A 16,628-nucleotide genomic window follows, 5' to 3' on the forward strand; every position below is an offset into this window, starting at 1 on the left:
GCGCAAGGTGAGCTTCTTAGCCAGTACCCGACTGACTATCTCCGAGCATATGGACGATCTGGAATGGTGGGAGGCATGAAGGCAGACATCTTACCGGTACGGGGATGATCTGGCTGGTACACAGGCACGTTAGCGGTGCGCGAGATTATCCACGCCCATGTCACCACATCTTTTCAGCGTTCAACCCATGGTGTACTGCTACTATCAGGTCTACTCTAGCGTTTCATTCAAGTGCGTAGTGGCATGACATTTGGCACTGCCTGTCACGAGACATGCGTTGTTGTCTCAGATTTGCCTCGCTGCGACGCAAATTCTGGCCTGCATGTTGGTCGAACAACGGTCAGACTTTGTACAGTCATGCCGCATCGACACCATAGTTCTGTCAGATATATTGCCGCTGCGATGAAAACTTCTATTTCGTTGATGATGCTTGACCTGGGGTTTTGAGCCCTGGAATCTTGTGCGCGTTTGCTCAGTCCTCTTGTTACTCTGGTACAGGCAAATCTAATGCGACGAGAACAATGGCTCATTATTTAACATACACTTTATGTGAGCTCGGAAGGTCGTGGAGACAATTATGGCCAAAATGGTGAAACAGCGACTTCGTACGGCGATAACACCCTTGCTTCCTATCCAGGTCAACTGCACAACGGTGCTGGTGATGGATCTTTGCTCGCATGAAACACCCGAAGGCTCTGAGCATTACGAAGGCACGCAGCTAACGGTCTGTCAAGTCTGACTAGTATCTGGCTAGGTGTGCTTTGTGCAGAGGTTGGCACGCTGGTCACGCTTCAGCATCTCGAAGTGTGTTTTGAAAGAGACTGAATGACATAGCCCGCGCTGGAATCTTTGATCTAATCCTCTACCGAATCTTTGGTGGTGAAATCGAACAACACGTACTCCTTCCGGTCATCTTGCGTTTGATATGGAAGCACTCACTTTTTGCACGGCAGGGCAAGCGTATGATCTGCTGCGGGAACCTTATCATCACACCTGTTCGTCACCATTAATCAAGAGCAACTGTGGAGAATGTATGAGTAGAACTACTCAAATTTGTAGTGACATTGAGGCAAAAGAGCTCGCTGGCACTAGCAAAGGCGCTTCCGGTACAAGAGCAATACGACAAGATTCCATGGAACCCTTCTACCTGGGACCGGGAGACTCCATCGTCAAAGCCGTCATCTCGCGCGCATCACCTAGTTCCCTTATCAACAATGTGACAACTTCTCACAGATGTTCCACATCCCAAACCAGGTACACCTACTTTTCCTCATCCTCTCCGCCCTTGTAAAGCGCCATGAAGCCCTCTCCAAACGGGGTCTTCTTCTTGGGAACCTTCGTCTTGGTCGGATCCTTCCACTTTGGACTCAAGCCCAGCATCGTCCTCAACTCTGGTGCCGCGAACTGCAAAGCTGGATCCATATCGCGGTTGAAGAGGTGCTTGCGCCATGCATTGTGGAAGTTGTAAATGTGTACAGCGGGATCGCGCGGGATGAGTGAGGAACCCTTCCTGAGGATGGCCGAGCGGTCGGCTTGCTGAGCTCGCAGTTGAGACATCGGGATTGTGGTGACCTTGTCGAACGGGATGATTGGCTTTGTATTCTTCTTCCTGGGACTTTTGGGGGTGGACGATGGCGGAGGTGGAGGTGATGGAGGTGCCTCGTATTCGTCGTAATGAAATGGCGATAGCGGCCGAGCCGGGGGCAGGCGTACGGGAGATTGAGCGACCGTGGGTTGTTGTGCCTGTTTCGCCGTCTTAGAGGGCTTCTTGACACCGGCTTTGTTGCGCTGCGCCGTAGAGAAGATGGGCGTTTCGGTGGCCGTGGGGAGAACGCTCTTCTTGCGCGGCGCCATGATGAGAGCGGTAGCTCCAATGGAGCGCTTGGAAGACTGAAATCTTCTCTTTTTATATCTTGTGAGAGCGGTGAGTAGTTCAATCGAATGTGGGAGCGTCGAGTTTGTTTTGCACGCGTACTCCCGTTTGCTAGTGTCTTGGCGCTGTGTGAGCGTGTTTGTCCATCGGTGGATGAGACAGTCTGACTACTGACATTCCTCATGCTGTGAGACAAAGTCCTTCCACGGCGTGCGCCCGCTGTGGCATATGAACGTGCTCATGGGCCGTAATGGATGGCGTCTGCATGAGATGGACTCACTGGGTTCATCCGCAGAGACAGTAGATACTGCGGACAAGTCTTGAAGTTGACAGGCGGTAAGAAGCACTCGAGAGCGCTGCAGTTCCGCACTCAGCATCATGTAGATCGGTAGTGTGACTCAGCACACTGGAGAGACTGCAATGAGCGTGCATGAGGTAGTCATGTTCACTTCACCGACACGATCTGTTGACTAGTGCGGGAGGTGGAAAAGACAGTGCTACCTTAAAGTCTCAGGCGCGCGCATGATGCAACGGACGCGTCGGTAATCAAGAGATAAGCAGCCGCTTTGTAGGTCAACAGGTGTGTGTAAGGTCGTCTAGAATGCTATCATCGCATGTATATGACTGGACCACGGCTGGATGGCAGACGGCAGTCTGTTGTTCCTGTTGCCTAAGACACATTAACTTGTTGGATAATCAAGATATGAGCTACCGTCCACAGCTACATACACCAGGAGTACCGTGTGACGCGGCTCACGATCTTTGTCTCTCAAGAAATCAGCACTTCCTGTGCGGCCTTCTGCTGTGCTTTTTATTTCGAGAGAAGATTCAGTGGATTGGGTGTTCATTCTTCAGGTAACGATGCAGATGACCGAGATGTACCTGATCGCGTAGTCATGTCAGGGCCATATCGCGAAGTGCCTCCAGAGAGTCCACTGAGGCCTTTCGATCAGCGTGTCTGGCTTGGGAGCCATGGCCGTGTCCTCAAGCCGATATACTCCTGGGCTGTACGTACGCTATACATGCGCTATATGTATAGCCGGTGGTTGATCGATGTTAATCAATAGTTTCCCGTCTTCCTTTTGATGTCGTATTCAGAGTAAAGTATTCGGTTGTTGTGTCCCGGCAAATGATGCCCCGCAGGTATGCGCTCTCAGCAGGGATCACAACGAAGATGTTCGGTATCTGACCATGACCATACGGGGTTTCCTGCAAATTGCTTGTTGCGGGTGACTGCGGTATATGATATGACCCTGCATTGCGGGGTCGGCAGGGAGAAGCGCTATCATTCCCAGACTAGTCCAAAGATCCGAGGTAGCGATGTTCAGAAGAGCAACTGCTAACTGTACCCATCACCTCTGCAATTGGCCAGCTCTACCAGCAATTGCAGCAGTTAGTTTTACGGAGTGGCTTGAGATAGCCTGCCGAAGAGGGAGTCGGGAGATGCAACCGCGGGTCCTAGGTACTTCGGCGGCGGCGAGAATGACATGTGCGGTGGCCAGACAAGCCCGTCGCTCAGTGACGGCATTTCAATCTTCCAATACCCGTCCTCGAGAATAGCATCTTGTCGGATCGGAAGCTGAATTGGAAGGAGTTTGATCCTGACGCGTCGTGTCATTTGTTTGAGTAGGCTGGGCAGCAGTCCCCGGACAGGCGCCACGCCATACACTGTCGAAGAGAAAAGAGAAGATGAAGCTTTGTGTAAGTGCGCGCTATTGCGATAAGCGCACTGCGACTATGAGCTGCATAATTAATGCGTGCAGACTAACATACTGAATATAGTAACCACATGGTGGAGGAACCATCCGCTTCCTTGTCCCAACGAGGTTCTTGACGTAATGGCATGAACGGTGCCTCCAGTGGCATTTGCCTCAGACTTCGCATCAGCGTGATAATCGTGGCTTGGCATTCTTGGGGGAAATAAAAGGCTTCCTGGGAGAGCTCAGTTCTCTCGTGGGCGGACAGCCGTGGTCTTGAAATGGTAGACGGCAGAGGGCAGTGATGGGGGCGGGGTTGCGTGCGTCACTGGAAGCATGCCGAATGCATGTGTCGCACCGAAGTTTTGCCGGCCCTTCCGGCTTCCAGTGACGTAAGCGACCTTCCTACTCTCCGACCGCTACTACTGCAAACATCTACTCCAAGGCTCACAAGTTCAGCAACATCTACAAGCACATCTGCCGCCGCCAAATGCCACGGATGGCGAGTACGACTCGTCAGAACATCTCGACCACAGCCAATGCGCATAACTGGCAGCTCCCCACTCACGCCACATAGGATGAAGGCGTAACCCTCGGCCTTAAGCAAGTAAGAAGACCAGGAAGATCCTGACTCCTTATTTGTCCCAGGGCATGTAACGAGGTATTACTTTAACATGCCTAAAGGCGAGTTTACCCCCATATCGCGATTTCGTATAACAGCGACCCAAACCGCCCCACACAAACAGTCCCTATCAGCGAATGCATATCAAACTCTTAAAACGCAAGGCATACAGAGTGCTTATTTCGACGTCCTAGTAGCGGTTATTGTCAAACTCATGAAGCTTGAAGTCGTTGGGCAATGCCCTCTTGTTATAACGCCGGCATAGTGTCGTTACCACTAACGCTTCATTCCCTCGCCGGGCAATAATGTTCGATTTAGTACCTCTCATCATTAGCCTCGTTCGCGTTCTAGTGGCCGACGCGCCTTCGGGATCAAAAAAGATTATAGTGTCGCCCCTCCAGCCTCCCGACCAAGTGTCGAGGTAGATGCCATCATTCAATAGTTGTGACTCCACGATGATGGCGATACAAGGTTCCATATCGCAAGCAGTTGATGGGGTACTTCCCGATTGATACGAGTAGAGGCATAACCGGTGGGGTCTCGGTCTCATAGAAGAGGCGTTGCGACCGTACTGACACCCTCACCTCCACTGACCGCACGAATTCTCAACTCCACAGCTGAGGTACCAGACTGCGCATCGTATCACATGAGCGTAAGCGAGACTACACCTCCGTGTCTGGTTCTCGCAAGCTACCCCGGGACGCAAAGGCCCTCTTCGATGACCTACCACTTACCCAAGCCAACATGAGACTTCTCCAAAACTTCTTTGGCCTGTCAGCAAAGACTGGATCGGTGTCATCGTCGTCGACGAGCGAGTTCATCAACGCCCACGCTTTCAAACGGGCCTACCGTTGTCGCGGTCTTCAGCTGGACTACCTGATGATGAACGCCCACCCGAGCTACAAGCGCATCTGGAGGGTCTCGAAGAAGCTTGACAGTATCATGCCGAGGAGACTCAATTCATCAGCTTTCACGCTAGAAGCTTCTCAAAGTCATGCGCGTCCGTTATATGTGGGGAAACGAGGCCGAGATGCTACGCCGCTGCTTTCGACACCTAACATTGGCGAAACTAGAGCCTCCCGGGGGCCGTAGACACATCAGTGTTTAAATCAGATGCCGGCTCAGTACCCTCTTCATTCCGCTCCTGTTGAATGAGAAATATGAGCAAATGCCGAACGCATTCCCGCGGGCTCAGCCGGACGCTGCTTGCAAATATTGTGTGTCTGCTCATTAAACAGTCAAGGAGTTTGTACTTTCTACCGCTGAGGAGATATTCTGGATGAAGAACAGAGAAAAGTCTCTGCATGCGGACGTTCTACGACAGCGCCTACCCTCACAGAACTTAGCAACACATCAGCCCTAGTACTAAGAGTTCTTATCTCACGGCGAGTTACAAGCGCAATAAGCTAACGGAATGTGAGAGCGCGCGCGACTGCACCGTCATGATCAACTCTCTGCGTCGACTGCCAGAACGAGCCGCTTTCGCAAACGACGCTGAATGTCTTATCAACACCAGCCACATCTCCATGACCGTCGTGTCGAACCGTTATGATCTGCTCATCCCCCGGTTCTCAGAATCGGACAAACGCTTCAAGATGATTTGTAGGGCTCTGGGGAGATTGAACACCGTGTTGGCATGTCTCGAACATCTGACGAAGATTCGCAACTTGCAAGTTTGTACCATGGGCTAGCGACTACAGAGTATCAAGAAGGGTTTGGGACCTGGAAGTACTATAGAATCAGAGTCTTCGGTGGGTATGCGCAGCAGTCGGCGATCTAGTCCACAGACTGGATAGTTGCGGCGTCCGGTCACGCGGAGCCACAAGGACAGCAGAACCATTGCCTTGAGGCTTGGACTACAGAGCAAACTTCTATCAAGAGGAGCTGCTACCTTCTATTGTCTAGCTCAAAAGCGGGTCTATAAGAGGTTGGGCAAGCGTTATGCGTTCATGAATGTTTGTCGGGAATGCATGTCCCTGATTCTGCATGGTGGGAACAGACTGGTTCACGTACGCAGGTGTTGAGGTTAGCACGGGTTGCGAGAGGCGCAATAGTGGTGCTAATGTTTTCCCTCTCGCTACTTGAGGCCACTAGAGTGTCTGACATGCGACGGCTTTGCTGTGCTAGCCCAGCTTTCAGTGCGTAGTATCACGGCACTGCGAAGTTCGCAGCCCGTCCTCAGTCGGTGCAGTCTTTACTCTTTGTCGCCTGGTAAATAATGCGCATGTTACTTGGATTGTTCATTGTATACTGACAGCCATTTGTGATGTTAGATTCCTCGATGTCATTCATCCAGTCCGACCCCAAAGTCGTGCCCGCGTGCCACGAGGTCGCCCAATCGAGCGAAGCGAAGCAAATGACTGCAGATACGTAATCATGCTCAGCCGCGTACCCTTCTCGCGATTATAAAAGCATGCTACATTTGTTCGGAGCATGGCCGCAGCGCAAGAGGCGGCCCTCAAGCAGGGTCGTGCAACCTGGCTAAAGTGCTTTGCGCCTGGCATATGGCGTCTCCCCGCGCACGATACTTTTGTCGATGACTTTCTTCATCGCGACGACACGAAAGCGGTAGAGACAACAGCAGGCGGGCACATGGCCTGGGGTCGTCGAGACTGGAACTGCAGCATCGGGGAGACAGTGGTAGTGGAGACAGCTAATGCTTCTCTTGCTAAGTTTGTGCAGTATGCACATGGGCATGTAACGCCGAGCTGGTCGAGCTATTGGGCATCTGGTTCAAAGAGATGGGCGACGGTGCCTGGCTGTGGACGCTGGGATATGCACATGTGCAGTCCAAGATGCGACGGCGGCATCGCTCGGTGGTCGGCCATCATGCTGTGTGCTGGCCCTTGCTGTTCTTTCCTGGTTCAGTCGGATCGTGATCAAATCTTCACGGTTTCGACGCCAATGGAAGGCGCACGACAACTGGCGAAGTGTGCCTGCAGCTGCGCCTGTCGGCGGTCCGTGCCGGGCCGCGTTGGAGGAACGCCGCGCCAGGCCCCGCCCTCAGCGAGCCACCCTCAGTAAGCCGCCCTCACCATCACACATCAACATGCCGACCCCACCTCGAAGCACCAAACAAGCCACAAACTCATCGCCATAGCCGTCAATGCGCATTCAATCGCTACTTGTTGCTAGCCATACGCATCGCTCACAAACATGGCGTCATGGTACCCAGCACGGCGGTTGACATGACCTACCATGGCCCACCCGCTCCTCTCACTCGATATGTTCAACTCTCCTTCCCCACACGCGTACGCGCAGCCTCGTCCGTCCGGTCGCGTGACTCGAGAGAATTGCGACGGCCAGAGGGCCCTGAACTCACACGCCGCCCCGGCCAGGACCACCCACCCGACTGCGTACACCACCCGATACACCGACCGCACACTCACGCGACCCAGGATGTCGCCTACAACACATGGTATCGCGCTCAATAGATCGACGTACATCCCATAGCATTTGGCTACCCTAGCGGACACGCCGTCGCTAGCACCATCGCGATGCCAGACCCATAGCGACAACACGCGCAACCGATACCGCGCCTCTGCGTTGCTCATACGCCAATGTGCGAGTACGCTCACATGCTCTTTTGCATCACCGCAGCCTTCACCCACTCGATGCTTCTGCCATAGCCAACTCTCGAATGCCGCGCGCGACGAACACCATATCAAGGCTGTTCTTGTCTCCTCGGGTCTCGCATCTCTCTCTTGGCTGGACAAGGTGCGCACTTGGAAGCTGGGTACTGCAACGAATGCAACGGCCACATAGCGGGCACGCCGACCCGCCGACCCATTCCGTCGCCCAACAACGGGCTATGCGCCGGGCCTTGGTACCGGACCGCCGCCTTACCGACGACTCGCAGCCGGTGGACGTATAACCGAGGGAGCTGCAAGATGGCGCAGTCAAGACACAGTCGCATGCGGTCATTGTGCCGACCCGGCTGTCGTTTGCGCATCGTCAGCAAAGGCTGCCCTGCGGCAACTTTCACTACAAGCCGTGCGGCTCAGGGTACGCCCTCAGCACGACCTCCCAACGGGCTGACGCAGAGTTGCGGCGTTTGTCAGGGTTGCCAGTGCAGATGCTTGTGGTTGTTTCGACGGCATAGGAATGAATCCAAGGCTTGGGCGATGCAATGTGAAGCAGGCTATGGACGAAGCACAGTGGGCTGGTTCATGATGACAGGTAAGGGTTTTACATGGCATCCAATCCTTGTTTTCGTCGCTAACATCTCATCAGGGAAGAAGTCACGCCGCTGAATCGAACCTCGCCGACGAGTCCCTCTTACCGACACGCATCTTGCCCGATCCGTCGCATGATCACAATACAATAGCGCGATCCTTGCAGACCGGCACGACCACGCCCAGCCCGACTTCCATGCATACAACTCGGAGGCGAACATGATAGGCGCGAATCTTTTTGGGGAAGCAGAGTGTGGATAGCTCATCGGAGATCCAGGGGAGCATACTAGGCCTGGAGAGCGGCCCTTCGGCTTGACAAATCTGGTGTCATCCTCACACAGTGCTCTTGAATGACGCCGAGACAGGCTGCCGTGGCGCGCAGTCCTCTCTTCGTCGTCTCGCAACACTGTTCAAAGACAACCGCCACGATCTAGTGCTTTTGGTAGACTGTGATCCTTTCTTGTCACGCTCTGGGTTTACGTACACGGTCTACTACCGGGGACAACGTGTCTGGACAATGCGCACTCACACATACACCAAAGCCCGATGCCGCCACCTCCATGAGGAACTCATGATGGATGCAGTTGCCAAACAAAAGGTAACAAAGAGACATCGAGGCGGAACGCTTCCAAAGAAACGTCTCAGCATTCGCATTTGGAACCCTTGCCTGATGAACAACGGGGCGTAGCCTGATAGCCGTTCAGAAATGCCTACGCAGCTGGGAAGAATGTAGACTTCCCGAGTGATGACGATGCTGTGCCGGAAGCCTTTCGAGGACGGCATTGTTGCGATGAATGGAGTCTTGGAAGTCTTTGTTGCCGCCGAATCCGTACTGCCCGAGTGCGCGGTCTCTTTGTACCAGATCTCCGCCACTCAATCTAGCAGGGAAGTTACTTTGCTTCAGTATAGCTCCCTCGTGGCCATGCAAGTTGAATTGATCTTTTCATGACCAATATGATGTTCTGACAGAGCCCCAGATCTTGCTACGATTCGCATCAGTCAGAATCTAGCTCATTCTCCCTCTCTCCATGGCGATTCCTCTGTCAGATCTCCACGTCGCTTCGGAGTTCGTGTCTCCACCGATCAGGAACGCAAATCGTAGGCCCAGCATCCCAAGCGTATCGAGCATGCACGATGATCGAAACAATACTCTTCAATTTCCCAGGTACAGAAAAGCACTTAGTATCCCGCTCGACGCACACCAGCTGGCCTACCTTGACAGAAACCCTTTGCCAACACTGCCTCTACTAGCAAAAGTTCGTCAATGTTGCACACGGTTCACCGATAAGCTCCCCAATCACAGCCCACCGCAACTTCTCAATAGTGTCTGGCACGTCGGAACAATGAGTTTTCGCATTCTCGGTGTAATTGTAGCGTTTGTTGGTGGTGTGGCAATGAAGGGAACTCGATGGCTTATCTGGAGTAAGCTCATCACTACCCAGTTTTCTCGCCCTGCAAACCAAGTCCCAGCATTGCTAACTATTTTCTAGAACGACCATTCGCTAAGACGATTGTATCTTGGACTATTCTGTTATTGCTGGGCTCCTTTTCCTCTTCACTCGATGCCGGCAACCTCACTACACCGACTAGAAATGACGCTACTGGCCCTTTGTCCGGCTGGACGTCAGCTTGCCCCCCGACCTTTCTTCATTCTGATCCAGACCTCATACTCGGCGGCTATTCACGCGTCTATCCCGACCTTCAACAGCCCTGGAAAGACGCATATGAGGGGTGGAAACATTTCAGGAAGTGTTGGGCTGGTCCAAGTCCAAGTCCCCACAACCACCCAAACTGGACCAGTCTGTTAGCCCCAGGTAGCCAGCAGCTAAGCGTACATTCCTCATTCTGTATGATTCTGCGCATGCATGGCTGACTGGATTAGGAATTCGAGATTAGATCCCAGATCTTCGAGCGTGGGCGATATGCGTGGGAGATACTCAGTCAATGCCACGACTTTCCCTGCTCTGCCCAGTATGGGAGAACAATTGATTCACGACCACTTGCCTCCGCCCCTTGGGAGCCGCTTCGATATGAACCTCCGGACGACGACCTCGCTATGATCAACAGGAACCGTACATGTCCTCCGTGCCGATTGCGGGACCATCTTTCCACTGCCTTCTCAACTTCTGGCTTCGACCTCGCATCGCTACCTGCTTCATCAGAGGAACTTGAGACCTGGTGCCCCTGTAACTTTGCTCTGGCCTACAAAACGACGCTTCATTTCCTCGCCAATCTACCGTTCCCGTATATCCACCCGTTCTACTCATCGCATCACTCAACCCTCAACAAGCGCGATGACATTCTGTCGATACTCATTCGGTCGTGGAATTGGATGAACAAGATCTGGAACGGAGGACGCATGCCAAGCCAACAAGAATTTGTAAAAGCTTATGCGGAGGGTTGGTGGAGTTACGAACTCAGCAAGACGCATTGCAGCGGGAAGGATTGTCCCCTTCTTAATATTCACGAAGTATATGCTGCGAGAGGCCTACGTTTTCGCAGAGAATACCATGTTCCGTTTTGGGCTCAACCCCTTGATTGATGATTTCCTACGAGCCTCCAGGGCAACATAATACATGCCATTGCGAAAGCGAAGGTGTCGTAAGGCGCCAAGATAGAGCGGATTGCCGCCCTGCGCCGTTTGACAATCTGACATCATGTTTGCCGTCATTTTCAGTATTGCCCTGACTGTGCCAGGCAGTTGTTTGAGTATCACGACGAGCTGGTACACATAACTATAGGAAGAGCAACCACCGACTCAGAGAGAAGAGAGCAGCGCGAGCACAACGCGAGGTCGGCTGCCGTCCGCATTGAGCGCGTTCACATCGGGGACTACTAGTTCATGCGGCAGGATGATGTTCATCGCATCATCGCATACATCCATATCACAAACGAGAGATCCTGGAAGCGTAGCAATTTCGATACCGCGCACACTACAATCACACGTACGCCTGACCTCGTACAACAACGGATCATGCAGAAGAAGCCGCAGAACAAGATGATGCTTATGCCCGAAGACTAGGCAGAATTGCATGCACCACGTCGGCGCACCATGCAACATTAGCCGCGGCAGTCACGGAAGTCTCGGGTCATTTCGTACATCGTATTCGGCGATACCGCGGGGGTAAGACGTCAGGATAAGCTTCCACATCGAGCCGCACACCGCTATTCATAGAAAGATCGCTGTGGAAATAGGGTATACTAACGAGGCAGGACGTAACGTGCTCGCGATCAGCTTACCAAGGGAGCTAGTCGCGCAATGTAGCGGTGGGTAAGCGTAGAGTGGTCGCCAACGTAAAGACCTCGAGTTATCCGTATCTTACCTCTTCTGATCTGTCCATTTGTAACAACATCGGAAGAGCTCTCATCTCCCTTCTAAATCCATACCTCCTCCTCCCAGTCATCATGAGGTTCTCCGCTATTGCGTCTTTCTTTGCTGTTGCCGTGGCCAGCGCCGCAGCCGATGTCACGCCTCGATACGATGTCGACAACTTCTCTGCATACTGTGTCGCTGACGGCGGACTGTGCTAGTACGTCTTCTTTCCTTGTCACTCGTGACCCATCTAACAAGTGCGCAGCTACGACTTCGAAGTCCGTCAGCATGCGAACGGCGAGACAATCCCCACAGAATGCGACACGTCTGCCAAGGGCGATGGAGCCCTTCCGAGTCTCTCCGAAGGTACATGCAAGAGATCTTCGCGCACTTTTGCCGTGATCAGGGAAGATGATGGCAGCCTCAACTTCTCCGTGAGCCAGCAGATCACACCGATCTCCTTTACGGTCGGCAACCACACCATCTCCGCGGACCAGATCGAGAAGAAGGACGGGCAGGAGACATACGTTGGGCCGAAGAGCTTCGGGCTGTACAGCTCTTAAGAAGATGGGGAGAGGAGATTGAGGGATCCGCGAACAGAAATGAGCAGACTTTTACATTGACTTCCTTCCTTAAGCCGTACTGCCTTTTAGTCTGCCTTTATGAATAAACAATTGCCGCAATAATCTTGTTTACCTAGAGCTAGAATCTCCGACTTGTGAGAGGGGGTCTTGGCCGTTCGCACTTGCTGCATGTTCAGCCGCGAGTGTCGATGATTACAGACCCGGGTAGGTGTTAGCGAGAAGTCGCGTTCTATAAAGGTTTCCCGCCTGACGACACGCGATGGAAAAGTACACATTGGTAGCGTTCGCAACGCCCGTTGTGTGAAGGCCGCGGCATCTTGACTGGAGAGAGACACAATTTTTCTATTATCTTGGGGATTGGCATGTGCTACAGACTTCGTAACACGGATGAGCTTTGTTGCTCCTACCGCGGAAGCAGGACTAAGAGTTAGTCTGAATGCTGAGTTGAGATGGATGTGGCGTGGGAGGTTGGTGTATATGGTGAACACGGAGAGGCATGATGAGTGCCCACTGCTAGTACCTCAAAAACGTTACCTGGGAACAAAACGTGGCCTTCAAACATAGTGATGCTACTCTTGGTTCTTATGATAACAGGTTCTTCGCGTCTGACGACGTATTTGATATGTGGAGGAACAAGCGCAAACAAGTACGAGTAGGACATATGCGATTCACAACAACGGCTTCGTTGCAAGCAGTAGTTGTAAGGCGGTTCTTGAAAACGTCCGCGAAGTACAGGATCGAAAGATACGCACGATCGCTGACAAGAGGAACTAGCGTGCTTTTGAAAAGGGTGCTTTTGTAAAGCAATAGCGTATGGAGACGTAGCGGTGACCGCATACCTGATGTAGACGAAAAATCTTGCGAGCAGGCGAATAGACTGAATATATACTTACACTACGCCGGAGGCGACACTAGCGTTGAAAATAATAAGTGCTCGCCTCCGCCGGCTGCGTCAATTCGGCGGCTCCAACGAGTAACGTAGAATTCCAAAGGTTCAGAGCCGCATCTGTAGCCGCTGGATGCACATCGGAGGGTGATGTTTGAAGACCCGAACGCTGCAGCCGACAACAAGGTGCTATGTCAGAAGTTGGGAGAGTGACTATGCCGACAATCATCACCATCTGAACAAGACCTGACCCTAAGCGCTCTCTCCATTTCACCACCCGGAGTCAAGTGCGACCTTCGCCAAAGTCAGGGCTTCTAAGCCCTCACTCTCAACCTGATCTGACGGCAGCCTGCAGTGTTTTCCTGAGCGAGAGCGAGGTTTTGGAGCGCGATATCATGATCGAGAGCTGCTACACCTGGATGCGAAGACTTAACGACCTGCGCGGACATGAGAAGCACATGGTCTTGGTGGGTGCGACATCGTATTCGGGTCATCGCGCATGCCGGGAAGGGTGAGACGAGCGTTATTGCGGCCGTTCGTTCAATTACTAGTCGGACATATTGGTAGATGAGGCATTTGATTCTTCCGCGATGTCGCTTTCCTAGAGCTTATATCCTCATCCCAGCTACACCGTAACAGCTGCTGGCGTGATCATGTGTAGTGATTGGCGGAAGACCTCGTACATTGACGCGGGCAGCTGACAAGATGTAGAGCAGACCTTCGGGCTCGATCGGCTTTCGTGTGCAGCGTGAGATGAGGCGGACTATACGATGCGACACAAGTCGTCTGGCCGGGCCGCGCAAGCTGGAACGATCTGATGAGGTTCGTTGTGGTCTTTTGCTCCAGCCGATGCGAGGGGCTAACCAGACACGTCGCGCCTGTCACAGAGCCAACGCCGCGCTGCTCCTTCGGTCTGAACAGTTATCTCAACATTCATTGTGCCTTCCGTTTCTGGCGGCATGAATTGGCGATGCTGACGAATGTGCTCTGATCGCACGAACAGCCACGCTATCGCAATAATACCGTATACCAAAGTATAACGTCGATGACCAGCTCAAACCAGGACTAGACAGGGGTCTGAATGGAAGATGCAGTCAGCCTATTGCATCATCCCTGATCGCACGATTGCGATAGTATGAAGGCGCCGACATCATTTCAAGAGTCCGCTAACCACTGCCATGATGTGGGACCAGTGAAGTCTTTGAGCATAACGTTGCGCAAGGCTGAATCTACGATTCCAGAGTTCGTAAATCCGTCTCCGCAAGCCCAGAAAGTAGCTGGATCAGAAAGTGAGCCCTAATTGCGAAGAACGCTGACGAAGATGCTTTCGGTTAGGGGAGCGCGAGACTGCATAGGAGTCAGAAAGCCCCCGTCACATGCGACTATGCGACGTTACCAGATATGTGTTGTATGATGAGACAAGAAACAACGTCGAGGAGTGCATGGCAGTGACATCACAATCAACAGATGGCGATCCATCGTGTAATGATATATTTCGTGATGTTCAGTCTTGACTCGTCGACATACGATTGCGGTGGCCTTTCCCTTCTCTCAACTTTTTGAGTGAAGTAGAAGCTATCTTCACGAACTCTTCAAGCCCGTCGCAAATGTCGTCGCGAATTTCACCGCTTTTGGTCCCTACTTCTTCCACGGCAGTTTCGACAATCTCCTCGGTTTCCTCTTTGAACTTGCACAGCTTGTCGTCGACCACTTCACCAAGCTCTCGTATGCAGTCTTCCTTGATTGTGTCGACATCAAGCTTGTGGTCGGCAACCACGTCCTCAAACTCCCCCTCAGCTTGAACACGGAGGCTGTACGCTTGGTCATTGGCATCGGCGAAGATCGAAGTCAAGTGATCCTTTGCCAGAACTTCCAGGCGATCGGCTATGAGTGTGCCGAGGGAAGGCGAGGGTTGGGGCGTACAGCTGGCTCTAGGCGGAGGCGACGAAGATGGTGATCGTCTGGGAGCAAGGGATCTATGGAGGACATCCGGCAATATGCTCCTGAGAATGTTGGGCAACATGCTTTCGACAACGGCTGGAAGCTGAGCCGCGACGGCCTTGTTGACGACGTCTTGAAAGGCGAGCTGGGCACTGGTGTGTAGAGATGGGTGTGCACTCGTAAGTCCTGCTTCCTCCTTCTCGAATGGCGAATGATGGGATGTGCCCGGTGGACAAGGTGAGGATGTTGCGACTTCTGTGGGCGACCCTTGATCGTAGTGCGGACGTTTATGAGGAGGCGATGCAGGCTGCGAGGGTGGTGTAACTATCTGCGTATGAGTAATCGTCGAGTAGGTGATTGTGGCACGAGGTGACCTACAACGCCTGGGTCGCTTTTGTGATGCACCTGCGTCTACCGCGTTTGTGTACGAAGGTGGTGGTTGGTGGTCTTCTTCAACGGTACAGAAGATGGCCCAATCCGCGTATACACATCCATCGGCACTCTCAGAGACCCCCGAAAACGCTCCCAATTCTTTGAACAGGCGTTCTAGAGGAAGACGATTGTTGGCGTGCACCCAATTGTAGTCAAAGGCGATATCGATGGCTGTAGCTTTCGCGAGGGTAGTCAGGCGGTGGAAGGGGGCCTCATATCCGCTCTTCGATGTGAAGGTAGCGGTTGAAGAAGGGCACCTGATCTTGCATGGCTTCGCGAGCGTTAAAGCCAATACTCTTATTTGGGGATTTCCGGCGCGTGCGATGGAGGTCAACTGGTCGTGGGAAAGGGACGTGGTATCATTGCCGAGCGTAGTTGCGTCGCGCATCAGGTTGTCAGCATCATAGATCAAAGTAAACGTTTGTTCATCATCGAAGCCATTAATGAAAGTCGTGCATTGTAAATGGAAGCTAAGCTGCAATGGCTCCTCGTTGTACTTCACGACCAAGACACATGGTGACTGTGCAGCAGGGTCCGATCTGACGCTTGCCAACACGGGCACACCCTTCTTGGAGACAAGCCAGCGGACCATGGTGCAGAAGTATCACTCACAAGTGATATCCCCCTTGCGATGAAGCAAGCGCAAGGGAAACCCACCCGCCCGGGCTTTTGACGCGTTGTGCGCGGAGAGCAGCCCTGACTCGTTGTGTCCAGCTCGGCGAATGGTGCTGGGTGTAACGGAAGCGCGGTGTCGGCTCGTGAACTGCTGTCCCCGTCGTGTCCGCACAACCTGTGACTGCTTGAGAACCGCCCCTTTGACGCGTGAGTCGCCGACGCGTGGGCTGTAGGCCGACAACGCCGCGCGCACGTCAAAGGTCCCGGGGGATGGCGGACTGAGGCAAGGCGACAGGTAGGCGAAGAGGATCGGGGGCCAGGAGCTGACGAGAGACGGTGGCTGCGATTGAAGACGGCTAGCAAGTGAGGTCGAGATGGTTAGGGATGATGGCGGTGATGGCGGTCGAAGTGGAGGTCGCGCTCTAAGCGTGTCGGTGGCGAGGGCTGCATCTTCCGGGGTCGGATTTTCTATTTCCCCGTGTGAACGCTA

The 16,628-nt window shown here is 53.1% G+C and overlaps 3 protein-coding genes across 3 annotated transcripts; 1 reads left to right on the forward strand and 2 right to left on the reverse strand.

Annotated features, from left to right (window-relative positions):
- Positions 1-1,260: 1,260 nt before the first annotated feature.
- J4E88_010154 (uncharacterized protein) lies at positions 1,261-1,854 on the reverse strand (the record flags this gene model as incomplete). The annotated part of the gene is made up of 1 exon (XM_049403749.1): positions 1,261-1,854. The coding sequence occupies one exon, from the start codon at positions 1,852-1,854 to the stop codon at positions 1,261-1,263; it is 594 nt and encodes a 197-aa protein (XP_049250529.1).
- Positions 1,855-11,772: 9,918 nt separating this feature from the next.
- On the forward strand, positions 11,773-12,243 carry J4E88_010155 (uncharacterized protein; the record flags this gene model as incomplete). The annotated part of the gene is made up of 2 exons (XM_049403750.1): positions 11,773-11,777; positions 11,946-12,243. 2 exons carry the CDS (start codon positions 11,773-11,775, stop codon positions 12,241-12,243), a joined length of 303 nt encoding a protein of 100 aa, XP_049250530.1.
- Positions 12,244-14,654: 2,411 nt separating this feature from the next.
- J4E88_010156 (uncharacterized protein) lies at positions 14,655-16,115 on the reverse strand (the record flags this gene model as incomplete). The annotated part of the gene is made up of 2 exons (XM_049403751.1): positions 14,655-15,415; positions 15,650-16,115. The coding sequence occupies 2 exons, from the start codon at positions 16,113-16,115 to the stop codon at positions 14,655-14,657; spliced, it is 1,227 nt and encodes a 408-aa protein (XP_049250531.1).
- Between the last annotated feature and the right edge of the window lie 513 nt (positions 16,116-16,628).

Source organism: Alternaria novae-zelandiae (assembly GCF_023758075.1).
Source record: "Alternaria novae-zelandiae strain BMP 2774 chromosome Unknown scaffold_29, whole genome shotgun sequence".
Lineage (NCBI taxonomy): Eukaryota > Fungi > Ascomycota > Dothideomycetes > Pleosporales > Pleosporaceae > Alternaria > Alternaria novae-zelandiae.